This window comes from Pocillopora verrucosa, chromosome 4 (genome assembly GCF_036669915.1).
Source record: "Pocillopora verrucosa isolate sample1 chromosome 4, ASM3666991v2, whole genome shotgun sequence".
NCBI classification, from domain to species: Eukaryota; Metazoa; Cnidaria; class Anthozoa; order Scleractinia; family Pocilloporidae; genus Pocillopora; species Pocillopora verrucosa.
The window spans coordinates 19705966-19722997 of NC_089315.1; the positions used below are offsets into that span (position 1 = coordinate 19705966).

A 17032-nucleotide genomic window follows, 5' to 3' on the forward strand; every position below is an offset into this window, starting at 1 on the left:
TGAGTAATCTCTTTAACAAATTTGTTTGTGAAACCCTTCAACCTCCTTTTTTCCAACTGTTTAGCTTTAAATACTTACTGTTTCCAAATTTGCCAAAGGAGCGAAGTTTGTGAGGAAACCTTCTTTGGGCTCTGACCAGTGGATTGTTACATTGCTGCAAGTTCATACTTGTAGAGCCTCTGAAGACACATTGTTGTTTTGCCTCGAAATGACTATATAGCAGTTATGACCGAAACGAAAATCAATAAAACGAAAATCAACGAGAAAGTTATATAGATTTATAGCTACGGCTATAACTGGCTAGGGCTGTTGCCAATGACCCATATCTGTTTACATAACACAAAACAACATTCAAACCATAATAATCAAGGGGGGTAGTTTCTAAAGAAACTGTGGTGCTGCGTCGGTGGGAGAATATAGCAAGGTATTTGATATTATCAACCGAGTTGGTAACGGAAACTGGCCACCGTTAAGAGTCTGAAAGCTGACGTTTTGACTGATAGCCCTTCAATTGAGTGAATGACGAAGGACTAACGCTCGAAACGTCAGCTTTCAAACTCCTATACGCTATCAACTCGGTTGATAATACCAAATTACCTTGTAACATTTAAACCACTCAATTTGCGAGGAAATCTTCATGTTTATTTGATCAGTTTTTCCTTATATCTTTTTTCCACAGCCGCTGTTTTGTTTATATAGTCGATTTAGTTTTATTTTTCTCCACCTCGTTTCTGCCAAGTCGTTCAAAATATTTTGTGAGGTAACAGTAGAATTTGACATACAAAAAGAATCCTTCTATGGAATAATTAATATCCAGAGAGAATTAATTTATTCTCCTGTCAGAACTTGATTGTCAATTGACAGAGGTCAATAGTTAACGACAGCACTTACACATAACTCAGAGCTCCCCTTCCCATCTAGCAGCCAAGGTTGTGCACGAGAAAACTGGCATTTGTGAAAGAAAAAACTGGCGTCCATGCATCCATTCGTAACTTAACGAATGCAGACATACAATATGACTGCACTTACAAATGTTACTTTATCTTATTTTCTCGATTGCTGATTATTCCCAGTGTAACAATAAAGGGTTAAAAAAAAAAAGGACATGGTTCCGGTGTAATAAGGAAAAACATGTGCATTAGAACGTTGGAGTCGTGTCAAAGTCGTCAACAGTGTCGCGCGCTCAAGTCACATTCGCGAGAGCCGTATAACAGTCGCGAGCCGTGTCTCGCTCAACAGTCGCTTGACGATATTTACATCCGATACCGTAAGAGATGTATCTGAGGAAAGGAAAGAAAAACAGACTCACTTCCAATCAGTATTTTTTGGATACTTTTACTAAACAAAGTACTAATATAATTTAGATCAAAAGAATGTTAGGACCCGCCACGTATTTCCTGTTTCTAAAATATATTTACTGGCTACAAGGAATAGGTTATTGACTCAGATCTAATAACTTGAAAGTATTTGTCCTAGTATTGTCTATTTACTATTTTAATACCACTTCTTACTTGGACTCTGTATTTGATATCTATATCATATGAATAGCTAGACAAAACACTATGCGCCTATTTCTTTGAAGCCCTGCCTATACAACCGAAAACTACTGTAGTCTTTCTTCCAACTGAAAACCCCTACTACGATTCTTAATATTTTTTTTTTCAATTGCCGTCTTCCCAAGCTTCCTCTGTGGGAACGATAGGGTTAATTTGTTGTACAATCACCTTTATTTACACGCATCCAAGAATGAAAATTGTGTAGTACTCAAAATCAAATACAACATTATAAATGTGTTGAACTCTCCTAAGTGGATAAGGCGTGAATCCTAATGGTTCCTCTAACGAAAGATTCAAAGGTCAGAAACAGTGCAATCTTTCTTTAGGCATGAAAAATCATCGATGTCTTCTATCTGCCAAAGATGCGAGACTTTCAGACTTCATTCAAGGTTGCGGTTGTAGTTGATTACTAAGTTTTGTGTCAGAGTTAAAACGGTAAATCTTAAAGCAAATCGACTTTACACAGGCCTCTATCAGTAGAAGTTAGCCGTGAGTAAAAAAGTATTGTCTATCAGGAGCTGACAGTTCATATGCCTCGAAGAAGCCTCAATAATGATCACTAGTAGCTTTTAAGGCACAAATTGAAGCTCTATTGGCAACACACATGCTTCTAGTGAAGTAAAAAATCCAGCGAGGAAAGCCAGTCTCAGACCATTTCTACTTGTACTTAATTCACAAGTCCTCATCTTCGATGGCGGAATTAAAATTCTTTGAGGACGTCCTTGGCATTGAAAATTTATTATTCTTGGCAGAGTATGGTTTGGTATGACTCTTCTGGTTGGAAGCGGCAGTGATCTCCTAAAGAAAGAGAGCATATAAGTTTACTGCTCAGCGGTCCTCCTATTCTCATGGTATTGGAACGTACAGTTCTCGACATACTCTGGCTGGAAACTCCAGAGCATTAACTAAATTTAAGAAGCGGGCAAGAAAAGAACTTCAGGGCACACATCAGGTAGACAGGAAATGATTCACTGCATGGCGTAGTTGTCAATATGTATGATTAAGAATCACTGTAACTGTTTTTCATCTTAAGTTTTTATCCCTTTGTTTAATTAGCAACATCATTGTATATTATTATCAAGTTGTAAAATTAGACATTAAAAGTGTATTTTAGGAGTATCTAATGAATTATCGTATTGTATTGTTTCGTATTGTATTATAGGAAATCATTGACTAGGAGCAACCGAACATATAAATTTCCCCTCTTTTTTCTGGACATGTCCCGTGGCTTATCACGTTTCGTACCCGGCTGAGATCACAAGTACTCAGTACATTCACAACAGAACTGTTCATAGGAGATGAACTTTATTCGCCTGTCCCACGATGGAGTCACTTTGGATGTTGGTCGCGACGTTTCGACAACAATACTGTTAGTCTTCATCAGGCGATGAGGTCGATTGTTTACGCGTCGCTATTTGTAGCACTTTCTATTTGTAGAATTGTACATGTATCTTATACACACTCTCATAGTGAAGTATTTCGTGAAATCTCCTGCGTTTTGATCGTCACTCAATGTTGGAACGGGTACAAATCGACCAGCGGGTTGGACACGAACCAACACAAACGGGATACGAATCGTTTGAATTTGAGTACGAAATGTCTGATTACAAAACGACTGGTTATCGTCTCTTGTGATGGATGATTGACAAACGTTTGGCGAAACACGTTTTTTAGCCGTTTGCAAGATGTTGACTTTTGGCATTTGTGCTAAATCAAGCTTTTTTTGATTCATGTTTTCTCGAAAGGAAATTTGAAAAACGCAGAAAATTCATTTTTAACTTGTTGAAATACATCGTGTAAATGGCAAGTCAGTACACAGGCGGCCCAAGCTCCAGCTGTGAGATGATCATCTTGCGAAATAAGAGTCATGGCGAAATTATAAGAGTTTGTATGGGAATATTTTACGACCGCTCTTAGGAATAAAAAATACAGTCAAATTCTCAATAAAAATACCTCACCTTACTTCCACAGTGCATCGCTTGCTATCTGACCGCTTACTATGTTGAAAAGAACCCATTTTGGCGAGTTATCCATTTCTAGGTTTACTGCGTAAATAAGAAAAGCTTCTCTTGCGTACGTAGTAAACAGAAATTGATAACTCGCTAAAATGGGTTCCTTTCAACATAGTAAGCGGTCAGATAGCAAGCGATGCACTGTGGAAGTAAGATGAGATATTTTTATTGAGAATTTGACTGTATTTTTTATTCCTAAGAGCGGTCGCAAATATTCCCATACAAACTCTTATAATTTCGCCATGACTCTTATTTCGCAAGATGATCATCTCACAGCTGGAGCTTGGGCCGCCTGTGGTCAGTACAAGCAAAAATGACAAACAAAATCGGGCAAGGAAATGCGAATATTTGGGTCACCGCTAATCAGTCTAAATTCAGATGTCTTAGAGAGTTTTGTCTTGTTTGTATTCTTTCACGTGAAACCTCTTACGGAAGAGTATCCATATGGAGGTTCAGTGGAGGAGGACTGGGTAAGAGGTACGACGCTCTCTATAAAAGTAATACGAAGACACTGTCTGGAACAGTCATAGCGCTAATGTAAGACTTGAGTTCCGTAAAAGGGAGGAGATTTCACAAGATAAGGTAAAGAAAATAAAATCATGTTCAATTTATGGTACTACTTGCGACGAAAGCGAGTTACGTTGAAAACAAAGCAAAACAAAACAAACACATCCACGCTCGGTGCTTCAATGACCACACTGAAGTCGATCGAAGCTATTGAAGTATGTATAATGTACGCGTGACACAGTCACAGCTTGAGTAGATATCGTTCACCTACCGTTTCCTGTGAATCTGTAATGTCCCCAGTTGCTTCTTCTGATGGCATGTTTGCCTTTATTCCGCCTGGATACAATGGTAAAATACCATCCTGTAACAAACCAGTTGGCAATTAGACACATCGTTTGTATCGTACCCCACAGTCGTGGATGTTAAAGCTCTCCACATTTCATTGAAAAAGAGAACACAGCAATCAATTGTAAGGCGGGGCTCGGGTGCTGTTATTAAGAAGATCAGTTACAAATCGAACAAAATCTTGTTTGGCAAAACCTCTCCAAAAGAAAACAACAACTTACGACTGCCGTTAATTAACCCTTTAACTTCCATGAGTGACCAAGACTGAATTTCTCCTTTCAATATCAAACAAGTGATGCCGGAGAATAAGAGAAAAATTTAAATTAGGGAATTACTGGTTGATCCAATACCAAATTCTCAGAATTAACATCATGAGACGAATCGCATGGCAGGTAGTAAAGAAAATCACTCATTAGATCTTAGGAGTGAATGGTTTAAGAGAGCGATCAGTAAGCCCATGCCTAACTACAAAAAAACATTTCTCGCGGGAAAACTAAACTTTGTAACTAAGCTTTCTAGTTAAGAATACTATGGCCTTGCGTATCGAGACTTTTCGATGAAAAAACAACTTCGCTAACTTTGTGGGTCACAAGCCTGTTGAGACCAGATGGAAGCATTTCAGTTTCTTGCAAACCTATCGACTTAAAAGTCCAGTCGATTTCAGATATATAAAGTTGTGTATAAAGTGCCCCATTCTGAGGTAACCTTGTTATTCATTTCGATCTCAGCCATGACTCTGTCAACGCACGCATTCATATAAACATACTGCAAAAAAAAGACGAAAAAAACATTACGAAAAGAGCCCTGGTCAACAAATGTAACATGAAAAACAAGGTAAGGCTGGTGCACAGTCCAATTTCTCACTGTTCCCCACCATGACCCTCATACACTCGACCACACGCACTGGGGACGATATTTTACCCAGTCATTCAGACAGTCACCATTCATGTCAACCCTATCTATGGCGACATCGATTTCAGATAACCTTGGCCTTTAATATTTTCCCAATGACCACACGCTCTCGACATGTTGTAAAGCGACCTCTTCTCAATTAAATCACAACGTTTATTTCTTAATTAGTGCCGAGCCGATGAGGTTCTCGCGCCAAGAAAATGACGAAACGGGCTAATTTCGCATTCTTTGTTTGTTAAGATAATTTCATGGTTTTATAACCATTGAACTTCTCATCGAGTCTTTTTTCATAACGTTCTCAGCGCCATTGTTGTCTTGGGTTAAAACAATTCCGCAAGTCTCGGCGGCCGTCGCGATCGCTCACTCTGCTAGGAAATATTATTTAGTTGGCCGGTCATTCATTCACGAATGGAAAAAGCACATAAAATATCTACTTACGTATGTGGAATATACTTTAACCCATTTTGGCTTTTTATCCCCTTTTTTGTACTCAAAACAAAATGCCATTGCTTCTCTATCAGCCTCCCATTGTGTCAGCTCCTCCCAGTTAAATGTGTGCTCCTGCTCCTGTTGAAACAAAGAAGCCGGCCAACTCACTCGCCATTTTAATAATGATAACAAAATAAGTGGGATTTAGCAGAGGGCGTTCCACGAGGTGGCTCTTCTTGTCCGCTGTTTCTAGGTAGAATTGGACCCGGAGAAAAAACCCTCGGAGCAAGGACGAGAATTAACAACAAAACTCAACCCACATGTGACACCAGGTCCAGGAATTGAACCCAGGCTAAAGAGGTAGGAGGCGAACGGTCTCTCCACTAAGCCATCCTTGTTCCCTCCCATTTCAAAATATTTGTTGCTACGACTTAGAAATCTCTTAAATATTGCAGATCGTGACGTCAAGAAAATTGCAATAATAGGAAAAAAAAACGCTTCAAAAAAAATTAGGTGATGTATTCTGTCCCTCATATTGTTTTTTCAGTTTACAAATGCCACAAAAACTACAGGCATCAGAGGGTCTCAATAGGGTGATGGCTTTTACGGCTACCGGTTGAAACGCTAGCCATTTTACGGCTAATGGTTAATATCATTGCATTGTTGTCACCAGAAATTTTTTTAAACGGTGAACTTTTTTTACGACTACCGGTTAAAATTTGGCAATTTTTACGCCTAACGGCTAAATTTTTTACCTCTTTTACAGTTATCGGTTAACCTCATCAAGACCCTCATCGCAGAAAATGGGTAAGACACTGGCATGTATGTGGATTGAGTCAACATTTGTGAATGAAAAATAGGACTATACTGACCTCTTTTTCACCCTCGGAGGAACACGCTTGTAGTTGAAAACAGTTTAAACCGATAGAAACGATCACATGACCAGTTCTTCTCGCATCGCAACCACAGTGAGGAAAAACAACAGTTGCATATCCATCCAACGTCCTTGCAACATCAAGATACTGCAAACATTGAATGAAAAAACCGCATGCTTTAAAAGGGATGAGTTTTTACTGTTTTGCGTGAGGTGTCGTGCCAATCATCTGTTTCTAAACTGACATCACTACAAAGACAAAGACAAAGACCACTCAATCCCCTTCTCCTACCCCCTACCTCCTATTTCACAGGACATGACTGACAGTGTGGCCATTGAAGAGGAGTCCCGGAGATGAGAAACATTTTGGTCTTGTTCTCACCTGATTCCAATTACATTTTTGGCGCCACTGTAACATGTCATTAACTTTGCCTTAATTTCAAAAATAGGTCAGATTTTTCTTAACAGAGATTTCTCGTTTAAACTGTTTGCCATGACTGGATAATGCTCCATACAAATTATACAAAGAGATGGTGTATGCAGCGAGCATTTTCGTGCTGGTCTAAGTTAGTAACGGATTCGCAAACAAAATAAGCTAGGTTAACACATTGAATTCATTTTCTTCATCGATTCAACTCTCTCAGTGCCATTTGATTTGCACAAAATCTCGTAACAGCGGACGGTTTAATTAAAAAAGAGTTGTTAAAAACGGAACTGTGCATTAAAAAGAACAAAGCACTCCACTGCAGGAAATCTTAAATGATCGGATCCAAATGAGTGAGCCATGTTTTGAACAAGCTCTGGAAGAACATTGCGAACCAACTGAGTCAAATACTTCAGCCTGTGGCTGAATAGAACAAAGGCATACTTTACAACACAGCACATGTTTGTTCGGCAGAGTGCTCTATGCAAAAATCAATACACCAGGGAATCTCCTACCTCTTTCTTTTTATTTGCTGCCTGCAGGTCTTTAAGCTTTTGCAGGTTTTTTCCAGGGGACAATTTTCGTCTTCTCAAGTCACTAACTGCCTGCGTGTGTTTTAAAATAACAACATAACTGTTAGAAAATATACGAACACTAAATAAGTTATTTATGAAACCATTTTTGCAGCGCTACAAAAATCTCTTACTTTGGGATTAACGTTTGACAAATCATCACTAAAAAAGTACCAGTATGAACGGACACTGGCACTCCTTTAGATTATTTTCAATGATAAAAATTCGGTCTTGCGAATGAAAAACATTGCAGGTCAAGGGTTGAACTTCGATTCAAAAATGTAGCTTAATTTGCAATAAAGTTTGACCCTTTACAGCCCAACACGCAAACTGTTCAAAGAACAACATGGTTTCTCAAAAAGCTCATCACATATCATTCTCCTACAGTGTGGCTGGAGACTATGGTTCAATAGCTCTGAGCAATAAACTATAACAGTTATAAACACATGCCAGTTTATTGACAAAAAGATCTGAGACTTAAAATAAGCAGCTAATGGTCTGGTTCAGTCCAAAACAACTGTGTACAAAGGACATAACAGAGAAAAAGGGGAAAAATCTTTGTAAACATATCTTTCTCCTGCTAAGGAGAATGGATACCTGAGTATATAGGAGGTTAACCGCACTCTCATCATTGTTCATCTGCACTTCCTGTTCAATTACACAACAAATACATAAAACACTTTCCTTTCAAATCCTCAGTACCACATTTCATCAAAGACTTTGAATTCTACACACTCTAACCAACAGATGTCCTTGCATTTGTATGCAACCTTTATATAAATCTACCATCCCCTTCACCATTAAAGTGGATGTAATGTATGGGTTGGGTGAGCCACCCTACTTCAGCCAAAGAACAAATTAAAGGCAAAAACACGAAGTCACTTTTTGTTTTCAACTTAGTGGGGACAATTGAAAAACAAACATAGATGGTAAATGCCCTCTCTTATGGACAAAAGCAAAAAGAAAACAAAAGTGAAATTGATATTTTCTTTCGCCCATTTGGAAACTGGTGGGAACTAAAGCACAAAGATTATTAAGACCACTCCTTTCCAGTACATCACTTTAAATTGGCTGAGGTGCTCTCTCATGAAACATTGAGTACTCTGTCTACTCTATATCTTGTGTAGAAACAGATCCAACCTGAATGACCAGGCTCAACATTAGGTAGAACGTTAGCATACAAACCCTTGCTAGGGTAAATATCCACTTTCGAAAAGCAAGACAGGTTGTAGATGATGCAGTATAACTCTTGATATATAAGTTGTGGGGGAACTCATTCTGTTCAAGTTTGCGTTCTAATATGAGGGGAAAAAAAGCCAATAGAGAAACACCTTGAGCAAAGAGATTTTGGTGATAATAAAATTGAAAAAGTTAAGCTATTCAAGGAATAACTAGTACAAATCTATACTAAGCAGTGGTGAAAACCTAGTAGTTTTAAGGTCAACTCAGGACTGATGGTGATCTGAAATATAAACAACAGCTTAGAGTCACATATCACTGAGACTCACACTACCGACCAGAAGAGCTAGTCTAACATATTCACTAAAACCCGACCTTCATGTTAATGGACAAAAGCATAACATGCTTCACTTACCAAAACCATCATCACCAATCTCAAAGAGTGCAAAGTTTGAGATGCTGTCTTGGTCCAAATTTAGCTTTTCTGTCATGGCCTTCCATAAACATAAAATCAAGTGAGGCAATTTCTAGTTAACTATCAACTCTCCTTATTAAAGCTTTTGTCTCAATCAGATTGTTGCTAGGAACCACAAATAACCAAAACTATTAATTTCTCCTTCATAATCAACATAGGGTACACCACATCCCTCTTTTTTGCATGTGATGTCAACTTTATGTCAACAGAAATCTGTTTATACTATTGTTGCTCACAATAATAACTTTAATTTACTTTGGGTGGATGAGCTACCTTTCACCCTAGACCCTTTGCTTCCAGTTAATAGTAAATCTGTGGTTTTCAAAAACTTAAAAAAAAATACAACTTGGTGACTGAACCAAATGCACTAAACACAAGAGTTTGTGATCAGATAAATATTTTGCCACAGGATTTGCATAAATTGAAGCTAGAAACGTTTTCACACAGTAAGGTTTTTGCTGTCCTTCAGTTCTCTGCTGCCCTATACATGATGCATTAGGGGAATTAAGCCTAACCCCACAATGACATGGAGGATGTGGCAAAACAGAAGATCTCATGTGCAGAACAACAGCTCAGTATGTTTGTTTTAAAACTGTACATTTCTTTGCCATCCTCTGCAGAACAACTATGTGAAATCACAAATATTAAGTGGCCTGAGAATGGAAACCCAGAAGAAAATTATTCATGTTTCCATCTGGAACTAAATGCTGCTCGTATACATTAAGTTGAAGTGTAGTGCTGTTAGAGACCGTAAACACATCAAGCCATTCGCAAAATTCTTTCTAAAAATTTTAATTCATTTTGTAATAGAAGTCTTCCTTACTATTGACAGAAACCGGAGAAAAAAGAATCAAGAAACATTACATGCATATTTGTGTAAATCACAGTGCATGAATGTTTTTCACTGCTCACCTGATATACTTGAACTGTTTTGTGACATTTCAGAACAGTCACAGTCGTAATTGAATCATCTGGTAAAAATACTCTTAACTCAACTTTCATCGAACCATCTTCCTCTTCTTTCTCTTGCTGAAATACAATGTTGGAAGAGAAAATGAAGAGAATCTCCTTGTTCTCATTCTCAACAACGTTGTGTTCACTTTAAGAAATTAGGGAAACTAAAGCTCATTCAATCCTGTCTAGTTATTTAAAAAGGTGAAGTGTGCAGGAGAGCCATGTAGCTTGTGAAAACCATCAGATCTCCATTTCCATAGCAGACACAAAATGAAGCAAGTAAGAGTATTGCTACTCCTCTATGGGGGATGCTGGTCCGTCAAAGGTTACCCCCACTCACCCCACCCACCAGCCCTTTGTCCAGTTTCCTGGCAGTTTGTTGGTACCCACTTATACTCCCAGGTGAAGAGGGTCACTGTTAGAATACAATGCCTTGTCCAAGAACACAACACAACCACCCGAGTCCATTATGCATAAAAGAAGGAAAAAGTCTTTATACACTACAGAGACTTCTGCATCTTAATTTTGATGGCTTCAACAATTCACCAGTAATTTGATTCAGATGTGGAAAATAATCTCCAAATGCTTTTAACTACTCTAATACCCTTATATTCTAATCGAAAAACACTCAAAGACCCCAACTCAGGTCTAAACCTAGATGTAATTAAAAATGCATCCAGCTCCCTAATCTTGGACAAAAATTTGCACCAGAGACTGAGATAATACACAATTTTTGTCTCACCATCTATGAACTATTATTAAATATCTTTCAAAATTTTAACATATCAATCTCAAGGCAAAAAAACAAACTTTATGTTCTTCAAAAATACACAGACAAATACCATTTTACAGCATTACTTCAAGTATACTTGTAAATTCAATAAAACAAATTACTCTTATTCAAAGCCATCTCTGGGGAAAATTTATTTTGAAACACATAAAATACCTGGAGTTGGTTTTCTGAAGACTTGAGAAAGTCTACCATGATGTCTGACTCTCCAATAACTTTCACTGAATTAACTGTTAAGAAAGTATAAAAAATTACTTGTCAATTCACACTTACTTACATCTAGTTGGAAAAAGTTCTTAAAATTGAAAATTTTTTGGGCAGTTGAATTTTTGTTTCTAATAGCCCTTATAATAATAATGACAATGACAGTCTACATCAAATGAAAATTAAAAGGGTTTAAATTTTTTGGTTCTCATCAATAAGTTTTTATGTACGCCCTCCTCTTTACTAGGCAGTGGTAATCAATGAGACCCCTCCCTTCCTGCCAGGGCCTCATTACAGCATATGTAGTGATTAGGAGAGTTGTGGAAACATTTTGAAACAAGCTGATAATGAAACATTTCTTTATCTTACTACAAGAAAAAATACTCTTGTTTGTAGTTAACTTCAAATTTTAGGGGTGCTTACAGAAATACCTGTCATATAGTTTGCTTTCGAAGAAACCTCAGATAACTAATATGATCATTTATGAAAAACATATGAACAATAGAATCTGAAAGTATATCTATTTCTGTTTAGGTGGGCAAGCGTAAACATGCAAAAAACTAATAATGTTTGCTCAGCCAACTTAAATGCTCGTGCATCTTAGAACAAAATAGGCAAGCACAGTTTGTTATTGTCTTTTGGTCATCAAATTGGTTCCTAAGAAATTCAAACTCCAGGACATGACAGGGAAACTATTCTGAATTTTCTCAATGCTTAACACATTAACTAGGTAATAATAGCTTATTTTAATTAATAAAATTGTAAGAGAGAGAAGATTGATTTCAAAAGAAGAGTCAGGCCAGGTACCTGAATTACACACACAATTTGATTGGTATTTACTAAAAAATTTATTGGAGAACAGACAACTAGACCACGTCATCACTGACAATTTTTTTTTTCTTATTTAGAATATAAAACAAATAGACTCTATATTTCCATGGGTCTGTTAATAGATCAGAGAAGATATTAAAATGTGGTAGGAACATAAGTGACACACTTGGCTGCACCTTGTGTGTAGTGTGTAGAGGAAATGCAAAATTGCTTTCAGCATTGGTGTAAATATTATAATTTCCGTGGTCTGATATTCCATGGCATCTACCTTCCTCTTCACAAGACAGTCTGAGAGTACCGGTAAATCATTTCTTTACTATAACAAGAGTTATGAACTTATTGAACACATTTTCATTGAAAAACTACTGTCTAACCTTGATCAAAGTAAGATTCCAAAGCTTTTCTACGAGCTTCTATTTGTTGATCAGATAAGTGAAATGGCCACTTTCCAGGAAACTTAGGAAACTGGAAATCTCTAAACTCCTTCTTAAGCTGATAGCAAAGACAAAAGAAGCCTCAGATTACTTAAAGGTTAAAAATAATGTAATCAGTGATAATTAATTTGAAGATAAATTATCCCTGTATGTCAATGTGACTCTGTATATCATTACCATGATGGCAAAAATAGATGTAGTTCAACACTTGGGCCAAGTGTCCCATCTGGCCAAAGCTTATTTTGGTTTCTGTGGCATGATGCCGGTATTAGTATTGTTGCCACTCCCCCTTGATGCGAGGCTAGTCCATTACATGTTACCTTCCTGACAGTGCCACCAGACCCATTTATACTCCTGTTGTTTGAAGTCCATCCAAGCATCAAATTGTACACAAAAAGAATTATACTGAATTTTTCTCCTTAAGGTTCAGATTTCACACTAACCCTGAGTTATCTTAACCCACCTTTGAACAACAGTGCCCTGGGTGATAAAAAGGCACCATATCCCAGCCAGGTCTCAAACCTGGACAACTAGATGGCAAGTCCAATGTGCTAAAGTTGAAACTAGGATAACTTTAAATTTGAAAATTTGGAAATGAAAGTATGATAGCTTACTGACTTTAAGTGAGGCTCTACATATCTATTCCAAGGAAACACAACTCTGCTGTATTCAGCAAACAATTCAATTATAAAATCTTAACCTCTTTACCTGGTTGTGCAAATTTGAAAATTCTTTGTATCTTCTGGAACAAATATGCTTGTCTCCATAGTAGATATTATACACCTATAAAAAGGATATTCTTTCACCAAAAATAGATAAATATACCCTAGTTACAGCTTTTTATCAATTTATTTTTTTAAAGTAGTTGACTGATTGCATTTCCTAGGAAAACCTTTGTTGTAAATAACTTCCTAAAGAATACTGGTATATCAACATATTACTGACATATATCCTACTCTCACTAACGTGAGGTTAACAAAGGGGCAGTCCTGATCCCAATTTATGCACAAGTTTTAGAAAAATTCACATATCACATATATACGTAAAAGGAAACACTCCAAATCTCTCTTCTTGTCTACAAAGTTTTCAGGGAAATCTTGAGGTTTTTGAAATGAAAGAAAAATTTATGGTTCACACATATTTTGGGAGGCAAATCAAGCATTGTACTGGTTGATATACTACTACATGTGTCACATACTAATTTTAGGCTTTAAGTCATACATCACATGTTAACCCTTTGCCTGACCCTTTGCCTCCCTCAAATACAAGTACACCACTTCAGGAGCAGAAACATCCAATCATGTTGCATAAATATTTATGCAGCTGGTTATTTGGTGAATTAAATTAGGCTTTCTTGGCAGGTTGACTGCCTTCATCCTATAAGTGCAAGATGACATCATGATAATCTTTAGACAAGAGATCTCATACTCTGCACAGAACTGGAACTGTACCATGCAAAAAAAAACCACACACACACACTTTAGCATTTCTTACCACATATGTTTCACCATTGCTAACAACTTGTCTTGTCTCAGGTATTGATAATGATACAGCTCTCTTGTCTGTATAATCATAATATTCTCCTCCAGATGAACTCTCACTCTCAAGTTTCTCAGCTTCATGTGAACTCACAGATATCACAACTAAAGTCAGCTTATCTCCGCCTTTCTTGATCAGGTTCACTACATGTTTGTGAGTGGCACCTTCCACATTTTCACCATTCCTGTTGACCACATAATTTTTACTTTATAAATATGACAGAATTTTTCCTTACACTAACCATTTACCCTTACCATTAATACCTATATTCTCCATCCTGTTCTCTTTGCATTTCCTCTGATATTGAAAAGGAGGATTTGTTTGACGATCAGGAGCTTCTTAACTTGATGATTGTTTCCTTTATTCATGTGACCATACTCTTTGATTGAAGGGTGAAACGGCGAGGAGAAACTAGAAGCCAGTCACTCAAAAGGGTTAAAGAGTCCACCTAACAATAATTACTGTGAAACAGTGTCAGCTTTTGCCTCAAAAAGAGATCTTTTACCCCTTTATCCCCTGTCAATAAATATTGAAAAAACTTCCTATATAAAAACACTGCTTACACCTGTGGTTTGCAAAACACCTTGTTTACCATGTCATAGAAAGGAAAATTTAAAGTAGTCTTATATTAGACTGTTGATTTCCAACACTTAGATAGCAAATTAGCCAAACATATATAATTTTATGATTTTACCCTGCAGTAGTTTTTATCAAATCGCCAATTTACTCCTTTATTTCTGGACTATACTACTCAGTCCATTATTTTTCACTCAAAGTGTACAGCTTTTAATAATTGCCCAGTGAAACTTTGAGGATTGTAATTTTCAACACAGTGAACTTTGAACAAATGGAATCTACATCTTATCTCCAACAGACAAAATCCAACATGAGCTAAGTGTGACTTCACATGTGACTACAGTGTTTATCTTACTTAAATATTAATAACACTGTCATAAACCATTCAGGTATCTTTTGACAAAGGTTTCAATAACTTTTTCTATGAGTGGTTGCTAATAGTACAACAGTCCAAAAAGGACTGTAAGGAAAAACCCAAACACAAGACCTCTCTCACAAGCTAAACAGATGGCAGTTAAAAGTCTTATAGACAGTGGTAGACCACTTTTAACCCTTTAATTCCCATGAGTGACCAGGACAGAATTTTTCCTTACACTACAAATACAATATCAAGCAAACAAGTGATGAGGATAAAGGAAAATATCAATCAAGAGATCATTGGTTGATTCAATACCAAATTCTCTAAACTTACACCAGAAAAACTGTATGGCTATCAGTGAGAAAAATTACTAAATGAGATCTTAAGAGTGAAAGGGTTGACCAGTTCTTACGGAAGCTCCTATTTTGATAGAAACAAATCAAGCTAGATCAAATAGAAAAGACAAAATGGATTGAGATCCATCAACAGAAAGACTAACAATTTGATCAACAATGGCTGTTCAAAAAATAAAAACCTATCATCCTTTGAGTCAGCGTGGGCAAAAACGATTGTACACCATTATATGGGTTTCATAAGCAAAGTACCATGAGGAATAAAGAAATAAGTTGCTTAATTAGCGAGGTAGTTTCTAGTTCAAAACAAAAAATCCCTCAATAAGCTCAAGATGTTTTCTTCATCCTGATGTAATGACTTCAAATCTGAATATTCTTGTCAAATACATATCAAGTTAGAGTGGTACCATTGCATTCTAAAATTGAGACTTCTCATTCAAGAGGAAAGAATCAAATAAAATTAAAGGTTAAAAGTTAAAAAATCCCTTGTTAAATTAAACCATGATTTAAAGTGGAAACAACTACATGAAACTATTTCTCAACTGGAAAAATCTCAAAAAACAACCGGAGGTTAAAGAATGTTGGCAAAGATTACCACTTTCACCATAGCTCCATCTTAAGTCAAAAATCTGATTATTCCCTTCGAAAAAGCGAAAAGAAACATTTCGGCTGATGAATCACAAGAGCAAGTATTGTAAATAGTCTTCAATTGGTAACAGCTGGCAGCGATATTTATCAATAATCACAGCAAAGAAGTACGTTTATCTACATTAACACCACGCAGGACCACTCTTGTAACTATCCGCCAGCCCCCGTTAAACAATCTGTCCATAATCATAATAGTCATAATATACAAAGTAAGTCATGTTTGTTTACGTACACTTCAAGGATTCGATCACCAATCCTAACCCCTCCGTTATGAGCGGGGCCACTCTCCAATACGGCGCTTACATGCTGCAACGGTGCATACAGTTCTCCATTTATTGACTTCAGTTGCCCCCCTTCTGATACCTGGCCACGGACGTTAAATCCAAATCCATTTTCTCCTCGAAACAATTCAATTAACCTGGGTCCGTAAGGATCAGCTTGACGAGCGTCAGCCTCTTCATCGTCCGCCATGTTTGATTTGGCAATCACGTGACAGAAGACGAAAATAAAACTTCCGCAAAGCTAAGGTAGTTTTTGCTTCCGGTTAGTTTGATGGATCGATGGCTGGCGATTTCAAGACTTTTTCGTGAGGAAAATGTATTGAATATTTCAAAGTTGAGCGAATTTGAGCTACATCTTACGGTATTGACATTGTGGTTCATTAACACTGAGTACTAAACCAAGTTGGGTATAGCATATCGACTTCTTGATCAAACTTTTCCTTGCGTTTTCCATGTAAATCCGTCAAGAACGAAGAAATATCTCACACAATAACACCAAGTCCATTGAAATGCGCATCAAGATAACTAAGGATGAATAATGGTTCAATCAATTAATCGCCGTTTAATTATCACTTCAGCATCAGAAAATAAAAAAGTTTTTTTTTCACTAATGAAACTATGCCAAAAACGGAAATACGACGAAACAGGATTATTGATTCTGACCAAAATCCCCATTTAGAACCACTGGAAATATGAAATAAAAAGCCGAAATATTTGGAATTAAATTTTTTCACACATGGTTTATTAATGTACCATGAGACCTTTTAAACCGTTAGAGT

The 17032-nt window shown here is 37.0% G+C and overlaps 1 protein-coding gene across 1 annotated transcript; it reads right to left on the reverse strand.

Moving 5' to 3' along the window:
• Positions 1-1319: 1319 nt before the first annotated feature.
• LOC131798817 (sorting nexin-27) lies at positions 1320-16449 on the reverse strand. The gene is made up of 15 exons (XM_059116477.2): positions 16205-16449; positions 13993-14221; positions 13207-13281; positions 12439-12556; positions 11186-11259; positions 10198-10314; positions 9226-9304; positions 8817-8926; positions 8229-8279; positions 7575-7664; positions 6634-6783; positions 5771-5899; positions 5126-5185; positions 4347-4436; positions 1320-2354 (listed from the first exon to the last, which is right to left on the reverse strand). The coding sequence occupies exons 1-15, from the start codon at positions 16441-16443 to the stop codon at positions 2229-2231; spliced, it is 1737 nt and encodes a 578-aa protein (XP_058972460.1). The 5' UTR covers positions 16444-16449; the 3' UTR covers positions 1320-2228.
• Between the last annotated feature and the right edge of the window lie 583 nt (positions 16450-17032).